Consider the following 14,559-nt stretch of genomic DNA (forward strand, 5'->3'; position numbering starts at 1 on the left):
AACAAAACACAGTCTAACAGCTCTTGGTAGAAATATCGACGTGTACGGACAACTGTCGAGTGATCTCCGCCGCTTCATGGGCGAAGATGTGGCTGGTCGCACTCCGGAGCAGTGCCAATCGAAAATAAGTGTTGATGGGCGTTTATCACAAAGCAAAGAATCACAATAGGTCTGGGGCTGGACGTAGTAAGTTTCCATATTATGATATAATGGATCGGGTTTTACAAGATAAGCCCTTGACATCCCCGGCATTCTCTCTAGATACAAGCGATACGGCCGATTCCACTGGCAGTTCGCAGAACGAGGGAAGCGCTCCCGCTGTGAGTCAGCCGACCGAGGAAGAGGAGGGCGATGCTGCATCAAATGATACATGTAAGTGGATACATAACATTACACATTACATTATATATTTATAGTTTTAACTATACTCTCTCTCTCTCTCTCTCTCTGTGTATGTATATGCATATATTCAATATTCCGTTTAATTTTTGTTCAACAGTATACAGTAAATTTTGTAAACAGTAAATTTTGTTCACAGTACTGAACACGTGTTCATGAAGGAAGGAGCGGAAGGAAAAAGATGACAGCAATTTTCATGAGGAAGAAAAAAGCTCTCAGGGATTCGTATGAGAAACGAAGATTGAGGCCGAGGAAAGACATAGGACAAGTGTAATAATAATAATAATAATAATGTTATTATTTGCATTTCTCGGACAAATAATATTATTAAGTTAAATTTATATATCGCCTTTCAAAAAACCCAAGGATGCTTTACAATTATAGACAAGGAAAGGAATGAATGAATAAATAAATAAATAAATAAAGATAGTCTCATCTCATTATCTCTAGCCACTTTATCCTTCTACAGGGTCGCAGGCGAGCTGGAGCCTATCCCAGCTGACTACGGGCGAAAGGTGGGGTACACCCTGGATAAGTCGCCAGGTCATCACAGGGCTGACACATAGACACAGACAACCATTCACACTCACACACCTACGGTCAATTTAGAGCAGCAGTGGGCAATTATTTTTTCCATGGGGCCACATGAGAAACAGAAAATTTAGTGGAGGGCCGGACCAAAAGGCTGAACTAAATTCTGCATAATATTAATTGTATTTCTTTATATAAAGCAGTAAATAACATTGTTTTTACAAGCTGCTAAGACTGGTAAGAGTATGGAAAAAACGAGGTTGCCGTACAAAAAATGTCATTTATTCAATCAAATTTCCCAAAACAATGGTTAACAAAATGTGAACGTTTGTACCTTTTTTTTTTTCAGTCACATTCACCCCAAAACACAATAAAGACATCACAATATTGTCTTTCTACTCCAAATATCAAGCAAGATACATCATATTATAATAATGATGCCCACATTTGTAGTTTAATCACCTCATTTGGTGCTTTTCGCCGGAGATCGGCTCCGGCGCCTGCTGGTGACGTCACACTATGTGATTGGCTGGACCGTTTGAAGGATGACGTACAAGTTTGTGGTTGGTCTGGACAAATTACGGAAGTAGTTATCACGGGATTAGGTTTCATGGGATTTCATGTCATGTTCATGTCGCGCGCATCGCGTTTTTGTTGAACACAACTTCAAAATAAAAGCAATGCACATTCAGTCCATGCATGAGGTAAATTTAGAGAATACGTTTATTTTGTAATTTCTCATTAACCTTACGCGGGCCGGTCAGAATGAACCAAAGGGCCGGATGCGGCCCGCGGGCCGTAAAATGCCCAGGTCTGATTTAGAGTCACCAGTTAACCTAACCTGCATGTCTTTGGACTGTGGGGGAAACCGGAGCACCCGGAGGAAACCCACGCGGACACGGGGAGAACATGCAAACTCCGCACAGAAAGGCCCTCGGCGGCCACGGGGCTCGAACCCGGACCTTCTTGCTGTGAGGCGACAGCGCTAACCACTACACCACCGTGCCGCCTAAATAAAGATAATAAAAGAAAAATAAAAAGTCCACCAAGTAGGGGTCAGGATGTAATTCCCGCAAATGATGCAAACGCAGATGTTCACCATCTTATGTAACCCCTACCAAGATAGAAGTAACCAGCAGGGACCTTCCTCCTTGAATCGTATGCAGCCTCCAGCTCCATCCACATCAGGACAACCATCAACTCCATCCACGTCATGGCAACAACCATCAACTCCATCCACGTCATGGCAACAACCTACCACTCCATCCACGTCATGGCAACAACCATCAACTCCATCCACGTCATGGCAACAACTATGGAATGAATTTGTTGACTTTACTATCTGTGCCTGTAGAAATATTTTGTGCTTGTAAAAAAAATGTGTACACGTGGAAATATTTTGTGCTTGTAAAAAAATTTCGTCGTTGCGTGAAAAACTATTTTGTCTGTGTGTCAGAAAATGCACGGGTGGGTGGGGGGGTTCCTTTTTCTACAGGCACAAATCTTATTTACAAGCACGGATTCTTTTTACGAACACACAACTTTTGTATGGGTTTAGCTAATCACCATGTTATCCCAAAGTAGCCAGTCATCACACTGCTTATTGACCTTCCAGTCAGCCAATCAAATAGCTTCCCTCCTGGTAAGCATCAGACTTCGTGCGACTGCTGGCCTTACACGGTATTACAGAATTCGTAGTTACCTGGAGAAGCGTGTACTTGGCTACCTGACTGTAGTGCGAACAGCCTGAACCCACAACAAGAACGAAGCGTTCCAGCAATGCCACACAATTAAGTATGCAGGTAAGTGAATTTGAAAGTCGTCATTTTTGTAATTTATCATATACAATAAGTTTGATTGGAATAATATTGCATGGCGCGTTTCCTCATTGTTGGCTTGGCTGGCTCGCTTGCTGGCTCACATTAACACATGTCTACCAGTCATTGCAGGCTGTGGGGCAACGAGTTCACGCTCATGGAAACCTTTTGTGAAATCGTGAAATAGGCTATGAATTGTTTGAGAGGTGTAATGTTTAGATAGTACAACACAGTTTTCTCACCTCGGTGTCAACAATCCAAACGATTAAGTGCCAAACCAAAGGCGATTAAAAGGTAACAGCTCAAGTAGCCTAGCTGCGCAGCCCTGGGCAATCCCACACATAGACATACTATAGGAATCGGAATGAGAAGCTAGTCGGCTAACACACGATACCTAAAATCGTAATATAGGCTATGAATGGTAAATGTTGTGTAATAATTGCTAGGGTGTAATTTTGGGTAGGGACGTGTCCCTACCAATATTCAGCCGCTACTGTGTAATCACGATCAATAAAACCGAGGTCCTAACTTGAGCAATGATTATATGGCACACGAAGGGTTAAATGTATGACACTGCTAATAATCCCCCCTCTAACGTAGATATCATTCTCTGATTAGCTACCTGTTTCTCACTAACTTACATGGTTGGCTATCCCAGCTGTCACTCCATCTGCTGTAAAAGTAGCACACCTCCCACAGCAGCCATGACTACCCGCCCATCAACCCCCTGTATCTCACACGTACACACCTGACCTACCCCACGCACCCCCCACTCTCCATCAGCCTACAAATTGAGCTGGACTTCGATGTCCATACATGCTTGCCCTACGACTCGCATGCTGACTTGAGTATCATGGACGACGGCCCCCCTCCCAAGAAACGAGACATTCGTTCATTCTTCTTCAAAGTCAAGAATGTAAGTGCAGGGTTTCCGTCGAGCTTTAAAAACTCAACAAAATCCTTTTGATGTATGGAAACCCTTCATAAAACTATTGCTGCGGCTCCTTAGGCAGGTTTAGCAACGTGACAGGATGCATCAGAGCTAGGCTACTGCAGAGAAAAGGAATGCTGGAGCAATGTAACTTGGTGTTAGATAATATCCTCGATGAATGAATGTTAAATTTATAGACCTAGGTAATGGTTTTATAGAATGCAAGTAGTCAGATGTAGGCTACTGCATGGCCATGCAGATGTGCGACTTGCATTTCAGAATCAGTATGTTGCACTTCTGCAGCCCTTAACATCCTGCATGAGTAAAGCTGAGAACTCTGAAGTTGCCTCCTTGACTTTCATTACATGATGTTACATTACATTTAGCTGACGCTTTTATCCAAAGCGACTTACTGTTACTATTTTGGTACAGGGTATTGGTTACAGTCCCTGGAGCAATGTTGGGTTAGGTGCCTTGTTCAAGGGCAACCCTGGGATCCAAAGACCAACTCCCTAACCATTAGGCCACGGCTGCCCTCGTTAACCTATAAGATCTGCATGACATGAAATTATGATTGCTAATGGAAAAAAAAAAAAAACTTTCAGAAGCTCTGCCTTGGATGACTTTTGTGTCTCCACCAATGTCAAAATCAAAGTTACTCCCTTGAATAATTGGATAGTACAACATGGGTTTCTCGCTTCAGGTTTAACAGTCCAAGTGATTTAAGTGCCAAATGAAATTCTTTCTTTGTGTCTCCTACGGTGTGGCATAATATAACTAGACCCAAGCCACGTGGCTCAGAGCAACTAAGGAGCGGCGCCTTCACATTTTCTACACGCTGTAAGTGCTTTTAGTGAAGCAGTTTGCTTAACACACTGACTGCCAGCGCTGTTTTCACAATGTTGGTGTAGACTGCCAGCAATCTAGACCATTTTTGACGTTGTTTGTAGAGTCACTGCATATTCTGTGATAGGTCCACGGAAACCTGTTCTAGCTTGTTTGAAAGGCGAGAATTTAAGCTCTCAGTGGGTAAAAACCGCACTTTGCCTGAGCTAAACAGAGGCGGATATACACCAAAATCGACACGTTTTTTTTTTCTAGAAACGGAGATATCGAAGCTTTTATGAAATGTGCGCCGTTTCAGGCTGTCATGCTTTTGATACTTCTTTTTCTTCCTGTCGTTCTTGGTTTATGGCGGATGGCAACCTATGGAGCATTACCCCCACTCTCTGGACACTGACGCGCGTTGTTGGACACAATGCGGAAATAATAATCAGCATCAAACAATCAAATGCAACGCTGTCAAAGTTGCGCTTGGGTTGGCGTTGTGATCAAAATGTTCAGATGATGACAAGTTTTTGATCGCCAAACTATGTCAGTTCTATTCACCACAGAGTTCCCAAAATCACACATACAGTACATTGAAGTGTCTAGTTATGAAAAAAGCATAAAAATGAAAAATTACGTTTTGGCAGTCAACGCATGGGTACAGAGAACGTTTCTGGCATTCAATGTGTTAATTACCAGTGCTGATTTATACTATTTATATTATGCAGCCAATTATCTGCTTTAAGCCATGTGCTGTATAAAGAATTAGTAATGGCATGCAATGTAATTTTCCCCACAGGAAAACAACACTGTACAACAGGCCATGATGAGCCTGGTAAACCTAATAAGAAACACCCAGGCCGGGGTGACTGCTGCAGCACGTTCCGGAAGGTATGAAGCACAGTTGTAGATAGAACTGGACCTAGTAGTTGACTATTGACTGTAGGATATAAAATCATTGCCCTACCATGAGTGTGCTGATGTGTGTGTATATATATATATATATATATATATATACACACACAGTCAACAGTCTCCTCCCTCATCTTTTGCCCAACAATGGCCTGTCCAACCCCAGCCTATTCAACCCCAACCCATGTCAACTACCACACAATCTGTTGGGTCCTACGTCCGTGACATGCAAAGGTAGGCTACAATGTCTATATTAGTCAGTAAGATGATCTGAAACATGCCACAACAATAACCATAGGCTTCGTCATGTTATTTTATGTAGTAAAACCTTTTTCCAATTTATAACTTTATCTACATGTTCCAGATTGTACACAGACATGCATTATAATACAATCATATAGACATACCAACACACACACACACACAGGTAAGGCCCGTTAGAAATAAAATAGATTATATCTGGGTCTTCCGATATTTCCAGATGTCAGAGCAATATCGAGCGTCACTTTCCTTAAAGTTACTGAAGCACGTTATAATTCCATTTCTTGATTCAGTTAAGCTACGCGTAATACATACATGAGGTTCCTCGTTAGAGCCTGGAACATGGGAACATGTCACAAACAAAGCATCAGCACTAGCCCTCCCACCTTACAGCAATACTTTAAGAACACCATTATATGTCATCTTATTCATGTTTCCTTTGCTGTAATTACAGCATAGCTGAGCTGTATACAGTGCAGTTCAGTACTTCATCATTTGTACACACATGCTGTAGAATTTGCATGCAAACATTCACTTGAGCATACAGTTTGCAACACTGACGCTGGATGTAATCATCACGAGAGTCATTTCTAATGATATGGCCCAAGTATTTTGCTTTTGCTACAATCGTATGTTCACTCATTTAGATGAAAAAGTGAGGCCTATAATTGTTTTTTTTAATGTGCTTTGTGTTTTATTGTGGCTGTTGTTCTGTGTTCTGTCACTGTTAGGGCATTTCCAGCCCACATGCATCGGAAGACAAGACCTACTCCCCCTTTAGTCACTCCTCTAGGCAAAACACTTGAATTAAATTTCTGCCTGCTAGCTGAGGCCACAAACAAATCACCAAAAAGTGAATTACAGCTACTGCAGGCTGGACTCGGCCGAAGAACTGTGAACATTCAAGAAAATGCAGATCATAATGAGGTGCGTGTCTGTATTTTTGCAATGGCACATTAATCATGGATCAAGCCTGGGGCATTTACATTAATTGCTGGGTGACCCTTAATCTGTCTACTTTTAGCGGCGGTGGCGGTATCAATTCAAAAGCCCTATGGAAGGTCATTATACCTTTCCGAGCAGTGAAGTACATTTCCTGCCGCTAGTGGCATCTAGGTTTCTGGGTAATTGAGGGGGGCACAGAGTGTGCACCTCTTCATTTTTCTTGGTTTTAACTTGTTGAGACTGACGGGATGGGGGAGTGGACAGACATTCCTCAGACATTTTTCTCTTCATATTATTTGCAGAGAAAAATGAGGCCAAAGCAATGTGAAAACGGCTCAGGCCTCTCAGTAGATATGTGTTGTATCACATGTACAATATTCCCTCGTTTATTGTGGTTAATGCGTTCCGTGACCCCCACCCCCACCCCCGCAAAGTGTGAAATCCGTGAAGTAGCGACACCCTATTTCAAAGCGTGTAAGCGTCCATGTAAGCATCCATGGTAACACGCAGTCATGAAGTCAGGACCAGGTTGTCGAAAAGCTGCTCTCTTGTTATCAAGAACACAAGCATTGTTGCATGCAGACTTTGTATTTTTTTCCCTGTGGATTCTAAACCAACGCCACGCTTGGCAGAAATGTGCATTTCGTATCTCTTTCATTGTTCTGTTTTAACAACATCAACGGGAAAGAAGGACACTGTACAAACTGGCTATTTCAAATCAGAGATGTTTTTTGAAAAGCCTTCACGCACTTATTGTTTGACTCCCGGATTTGCGGAATATGGCTGTAATTAAATGACGTAATGTACTTAAAAATCTGCGATGTAGTGTAGCCGCAATACATGAAGCGCGAAGTAGCGAGGAAATACTGTACTGTAAGGTGTTAGTGTGTGGACTTCCATAATTCAGACAGTGGACTTGCATTCTTCTATTTAATATGTGTCATGTGAACAATTGGCTCAGAAGCACATTACAGATGGAGTGAAGTGTGTGTGCAGATGTCTCTCAGGTCCTGGATAAAAATTAAACTTCTATTAATTTCATATTGCGGTCATTTCAAAAGTAATTGCAAGTCGGTCCAACAACTTTTGTTTGTGCCTACTGTGAAGGATATCATTTCATCAAGTCTTTAGGCAATCTGACCAAAAAAAATCTTAAAGTAAATGCATGCATGGATTAAAGTTTTCCGTCGCTATGACGGATTTCCGTCAACTGGGAGCGCTAAACTAGGTTACTTGTCTACTACTAATACTAGGCCTTTTGTAGTAGTAATAATGATATTTGCCTATTGAAAGGTGATCAGGTGAAAAAGCTGAAGCCGCAGCAAGACCTTTGCTATTAAGCCTTTTGTAGGTTAAACAGGCTTCGGCAGACAACGTTCTGGAAAGGCTGTGCTTTTCTTTGGTTTGATTAGCCTACGATTTAATCTTTAAACATTATGGTTTCAGCAGTTCGCTTAAACATTGGAGGCTGCAGAGTCGGGCTGCAAGATTTCCCAACACTTGTTTAAGATGCCAAACTTCATAGTAAGGAGAAAATAATTCCACAGTATTTAGTGCCTCGTCAGTCTCAAAAATTAATAGTGAAGGACCAACGCGAATTAAGTCCCAAAAAACATCTCGTAGGCCTATATTTTACATTTTCAAAAAAGTCCGTAATTGGAAGTCGGTCAGTGGAGTGTAATGAAGTGTCTCATTCACTAAGCACAAAAGGTCGGAAAACAGTGGAGAAAACAGCTATTGCTTAAATAGGCTACTAATGTTTTACATTAGTAATTTAATGTATGTGACAAATAAATTCATTGATTAAATAGATAAAGAAGCGAATACTCCGAAGCTCAAAATTCAGGAAAGTGGCTCCGGTGTCGCAAGTGCACAAGAACAGTTATTTGAAAGTTAATCTAATGAATTTGTGTGTGCGCGTGCGATTTCATGAAGAATCGGGACAATTGGCATTCGGTGAAAGATTCACACCTTTGACTCATTATATTCGCGCGCGCCCTCTCGCCCACTGCTGCTTCGTTTTCCCGATTTACACGCGTGTCTGAAGATGGAGTTTTCAGAAATCTCCACTCTGCCCAGAGTTTGCAAAAGTAGCTGTTTTCAGTGACTGAAACCTCCGTATAGGTGTGAATGAGAGGTGCAACCGAATAAATAAATATGCATCTTTTTTATCCGGCTACATGTAGGCTATCACTGCGCAAAGCCTCTAATGTTGAAATAGTAGTAATATTTGTTAAAAAAATAGTAGGCTAATTTCCACATTAATTGGTAAAATGGCCCAAGGGATGTGATGGGGGATGGCTGTTTTATAAGGGGAATGATTTGAGATTTTTATTTCAGAAGGGGGATGCCTCCCCCCCACATCCCCCCTCAACTCGAGTACTGTGTATAAGGTCACCTGACATAGGCCCTTCGATTTCCATCACTAGAGCGCGTCAAATTACTTTCGGTTTTGCCAGCATGGACGCGCTTCTTTTAAATGAAGGCACAGATGTGTCAGACATCGACAAAACGGTAAAGAATAAGTGGAGATGGGCTTGGCGAAATGAAATGGGCGATAATGGCAAGCCATTTAAATTTTAGTTCATGGTGCAAAAAGATGAAAATGGCAGGTGTGTGCTTTTGTGTAGTTTGCCATAAAAAAAAGTCTATGGAAGCAATGGCAAAAAACTAGATGCCTTTGGCTTCACTGCGAAGAAGCAGAAAAAGTGAACTTTCACTTTACTTTTCTTGTTTCCTGGTTTTATGTCAACAGATTTTCTTATTTTTCTTTCTGTTCCACTCTTTTGAAAGCATGGTTCAAGTTCGACTGCACTTGCACTTTTCTCTTAACCACTGTTGTGCATTACTAAAGTATTGTTGAAATAAATTTGCACTTTGCGCTGAAAACTTGATGTTTCATCATTTATAACCTGTAATGACAATGGTCAAGTCTTGCCTTAGCTTTAGTCATTGTTAAAATTATGTAAATGTACTATAAGTAGGGGCTGAGGGGATAATGGACAACACGGCAATTAAAATTTGACGCATCGCTGACGTGGTAGGGGCCAACGACATGGAGCTTTTTTTTCAGTCAGATGATTTTTTTTTTTTTTGCTTTAATCCATGTGCATGCACATCCCAACTCACTGAGGCCAGTTGCAGGACAGAAGCATATCAATGACAGAAAAGAAATAGACATCCGCACGCTGAAACTCTGACCGATTCATTTAAAACCAGCAACCACCAGGGTGTTCAGTAAATGTGTAAAAAGGGTCTTTTTTAACAGAACAGCATATAAAGGCTAAGCTCTCATATCTCAGTGTCTCCACAGATTACCAGGGTTCTTCTTGAGGAATACCCCAAAATGAGGGGTTTGTCTGGAGGATGGCTTCTCTACAAATCATCAGGTACTGTGTAGTAATAATGGTTCATTTGAGTTTTACTGTTGGTCACTTTAAAGCTGAACTGGGCAACATTTTCAAGTTAATCGCCTTTGCATGAACTGTCTAGCGTGGCTTTAAATTTGGCATCAACAGCTTCTTTCGTTTCACTAAACTCTGTTCATCAAATGACTTATTGCACTATATTGCCAAAGTTTCGTGGGCACATATCCAAGTACTGTAAGTGGCAAGTGTGTTTGGTGAAGGTATCCTTTTTTAAAATGTGTGCTAGCCTTGGCTTAGAGAGTTTGGTGTGAACAAACTGAAATGGCCTGTCCTTACCTGACCTCAACCTGATGTAACAACACCTTTGGGATGAATTTGGGTAAACTCTTAAGGGTTCACAAAGGTTCAGCACCACTGTACTACTCATCTTTGACCTTTTTTGACAGTAACACCACTTACTCTGCATACTTCATGTTGTTTTCTGTGCTAACTCTAGGTGGGGGTGGACAGAGAACCCTCTCTGTTTTGGCCCAAGGCTCTAGTGGCTATTCAGGAAAAATGCTCAAGGCCAACACAGCCAATGGCAAACACGTGCTTTATATCATTCCGCTTCAGGAGACTCTAGATATGACTCTTCTGCCCCCAGATGCAGCAGAGTTCCAGAAAATGCCCAAATCTTCATGCAAGACTTGTGGACAGTGTATGCCCATTCAGCTGCTTGTTGAGCATATTAAATCCTGCGTAGAGGTAATCATTCCATTACACTTGAAGGACACAAGGATGTTTGTCACATACATGGAGCTATTTGTGGCTGTGGCACATGGACACTGTTTGGGGTGAGGGGGGTCGACAGGCTCATGATATTGTTTGTGGGGTTGGCTTGAAGTCATCTGGTTGTGGTGTAATGGTGAGGAGTGGGTGGTGGAAGGTGGATTAATTAAGTGATCCAAGCTTGTGGAAAGAAGCTTCCTCTCTTTTTTCCGTTCTACGTTTGTGAAGTATGCATTGATATCTCATCTCATCTCATTATCTCTAGCCGCTGGAGCCTATCCCAGCTGACTACGGGCGAAAGGCGGGGTACACCCTGGACAAGTCGCCAGGTCATCACAGGGCTGACACATAGACACAGACAACCATTCACACTCACATTCACACCTACGGTCAATTTAGAGTCACCAGTTAACCTAACCTGCATGTCTTTGGACTGTGGGGGAAACCGGAGCACCCGGAGGAAACCCACGCGGACACGGGGAGAACATGCAAACTCCACACAGAAAGGCCCTCGCCGGCCCCGGGGCTTGAACCCAGGACCTTCTTGCTGTGAGGCGACAGCGCTAACCACTACACCACCGTGCCGCCCGATGCATTGATATGAATAGAATTAAATAACTTCATGATTTGAAGTACTGTAACTCAGTCATAATTTGTTTGTCATTCATAGGATACACCTCAAGAAGAAGAAGGAAATGATGGCGGGCTGCCTGACGTGTGTGTATATATAGAGAAGGTTGGTATTTTTCTTAATGTTTTTAATTGAATAACACTTTTGGCTAACAACCAATTGCATTTACTGTTTAAGAAGTACTTCTGGTGTATGTGAATATAATGTGTTTAATGCATGTTTTGTTTCAGGCTAGCTGTCCAATTTGTTTTGAACAATTTCCGCTCAACCTGCTTTCTGAACATGCAAGCACATGTGGAGACGGGTAGATGTCAACTTTGTGTGGTACCAATATGTTTCTCTCTGTATTGTCCTGGTGGTGCCTAGGTAGCACGCATGCATGCATTAATACATGCCTAAATCTGTATGTCTCTTTGTTTCAAGGGCATCTGGACGCCTACAGAGCCCCTCAACTAGCACTGCTCTATACAGTCCCTCACCACACACAAACAAAGGTATTAGCATTCTGGTACTGGTAACATCGTGTTGCCCTTGTGCATAGCATCAATGAGTACCATAATTATCCTTTTGACATCTACATTGTTTACAGATTGGCAAGCTGTCGAGGCAGTATCAGCTGCAGCAACACTGTTTAAACGTGAAGTCCTACAAGAAGCTGCTGGAGAATTTCCCATCCACGCTTGCATTGACCTAGGAACTGATTTGGTTACGCAAACTCGTGACATCCTTCTGCTTTACAAAGTCCCTGACATGAACTGGGCACGACCACTCCACTGTAGTTTAAAGGGTAATCACAGTGGGCCACAGCGTCACAAAATACAGTATTATGTAAATGTCAGTTTAAAACAGTGTGATTTATATGACTATATTGTGTGATTTAATTGTTAGGTGATCCCGCTGTGGGAGTGGAGCGACACTACCTCAGCTTGGTGATCTCGAAACTGCAGCAAGGCTTCAATATCAAGAGTGGTAATATTTTCGGAGTTTTTGCGATTAATGCAGTTCCTCAATGTGAAAGCATTATTATTCTGAGGACATTCATTCCTTTGCCTGTTTCTGCATTGTTTTTTTCTTGTTTAGATGTAACCAACATCACTCTACTTTTTGAGGGCGAAAAAACCCATCTGCTACCGGCTACATCTGAAGCAGTACTAGAAGGTGACCTATTTATCGTGGCTGGCCGTATGATTGGCCATTCGTTTTTGCATGGTGGCCCCCTCTTGAGTGGCCTTAGCGAAGCAGTCATACACATGATCACAAATGGCGACACTGACACAGCAACTATTACCATTTAAGATGTGGCTGACTACGACATCAGAGAGACAATACAAATGGTATGCAAAAGGCCAAAGATTTTCTCAATATCTCACTTTCCCAGGTTTCCCCCAGCCACCTTGACAACAAACACCTCTCACCTCGACTAGGCCCCTTCAAAAGAGGGATTTTGTGTTGCGAATAGAATTTCTAAATGTGCTTTACAAAACACATATGTCATTTGTTGGTTGTGGGGGGGCACAACATAGCCTTTCTGCTCTCCTCATTCCTTACTCCTTGAACTGAGCTATCACTGTTGTGTACTGTACTAAAATTTATTGTTTGCATTGTACCTTAAGCTGGATGGAGATGAACCCCTGTCTGAGGATCAACAGCATCGTGTGAACAGTCTTGCACTGTCTTGGGACCTGTCCCCTCTATTACAAACAAACAGGGCGTGGCTGTTCGAGAAGCTGTTGAAACATGCCGTTAGACATGTATTTCCATCTCAAATTATTTCTGTTGTGCAATCCCTCACATGTGTCTGCCGCATAGGCTCTACCATTGTCATTTTTTATTTGCTTCCCCCACAGGTGATTGTGAGAAGACAAAGGCAAATTAAACAAATGAAGAAGGGTCTGCGAGATACAAAGGTTCTCACCCTAATTCAGCAAAAGCCTGAATGTGCCCGTTTGCTGTTTCCACGGCAAGAAGAGTCCGAGCTAAATGCTGTGGTAAATTTCCCATATTAGAGCATGGGATCACTAGTCAGCTCTAATTTGTTTTGAAAAACTGATCTGACTTTAATTTTCTAGTTTTGTGAAAATCTGCCTTATAAAATAGATGTGCAGTGTTAAGGTTTTTCTATAATTTATAGTAGTAGATTTCTTTTATTTATCCCTAAGGAACTTAAGGATAGGGTCAAGAATATTTGAATTTGAATGTGTACCAGCTATATTCTGGATTTCAGAAAGACATAAATCCCGTTTTTTTTTGTTTTTTTTTTCGTTTTTTTTTTCGTTTTTTTTTTCACCGACACTGCCTTGTTATTTTTTTCTCAAATATCTAGGCTGTTTTGGATCACATTGTCTGGCCAGAAGATGATGAAGATCGTGATGACGAGTACCCCATGACCATCCAGAATCAAATTGCTGGGTATTTGAGGACAGGTAGGAGAGACTCTTACTATATGCTTTGTAGTCACATTTTTGACAAGACTCAAAAAAGGGCTGAATTTCTCATTCTGCAAAAGAAGGCTTAGTCAATGCATGCTGGCTGCTCATCTGAACACAAGTCGTACCATGGCATTTATATGCATTTTTCTATTTATCTACCCCCCCAAATAAAAAAAAAAAAACAGCAACACCATCTGAGCTAGCAGAATTGACCCAGTTCTGGGTTGGATGGGAGCTCCCAACAGGACGGATGATCGTGAAGGTAGCTACTGGCTCGTTGTACCTCAACATGCTTCTCAACTTTGTACATCCCTGGCCATTTTCAAAATTACGAGGATTTTGCAATGAATGTTAGATATTCAATCAGCTCAGCACAGACCGGATTTGGAGTGGTATAATTTCATCAGTACACATGAGTGAGGCCTACACCCCAATTCATGTATGTACTGTATGTTCCAAGTCAGTTCATTGTCCACCTACACTGAAATTGGTGTGTGTATGTTCCAAGTCAGTTAATGTTCCACTGCCTTTCACATTGAGTATTCACTTTTTTATTATTGTTTTTTTGATGTTGCATGTACACTTGTACAAATTCTGTGCCACATATGTAGGTAACATTTGAGGATCGCCTGCTGCCCTTTTACAAACCTACACTGAAGTGTTTTCCCCTAAACTTGTGCCAATTATAGAAAACGTTTTAACTTTTGAAGACAATCTTAGTTTTGAAACGTTTTCA

The 14,559-nt window shown here is 41.8% G+C and overlaps 1 protein-coding gene across 1 annotated transcript in view; it reads right to left on the reverse strand.

Annotated features, from left to right (window-relative positions):
• The window catches only part of LOC132897460 (sex hormone-binding globulin-like), a 63,560-nt gene extending 50,492 nt beyond the window's left edge, over window positions 1-13,068 (reverse strand). The window contains exon 1 of the mRNA XM_060938727.1: window positions 13,002-13,068. Coding sequence (XP_060794710.1) covers window positions 13,002-13,046 — 45 coding nt within the window. The 5' untranslated portion in view covers window positions 13,047-13,068. The remainder of the gene's footprint in view (window positions 1-13,001) is intronic.
• Between the last annotated feature and the right edge of the window lie 1,491 nt (window positions 13,069-14,559).

This window comes from Neoarius graeffei, chromosome 14, assembly GCF_027579695.1.
Source record: "Neoarius graeffei isolate fNeoGra1 chromosome 14, fNeoGra1.pri, whole genome shotgun sequence".
NCBI lineage: Eukaryota > Metazoa > Chordata > Actinopteri > Siluriformes > Ariidae > Neoarius > Neoarius graeffei.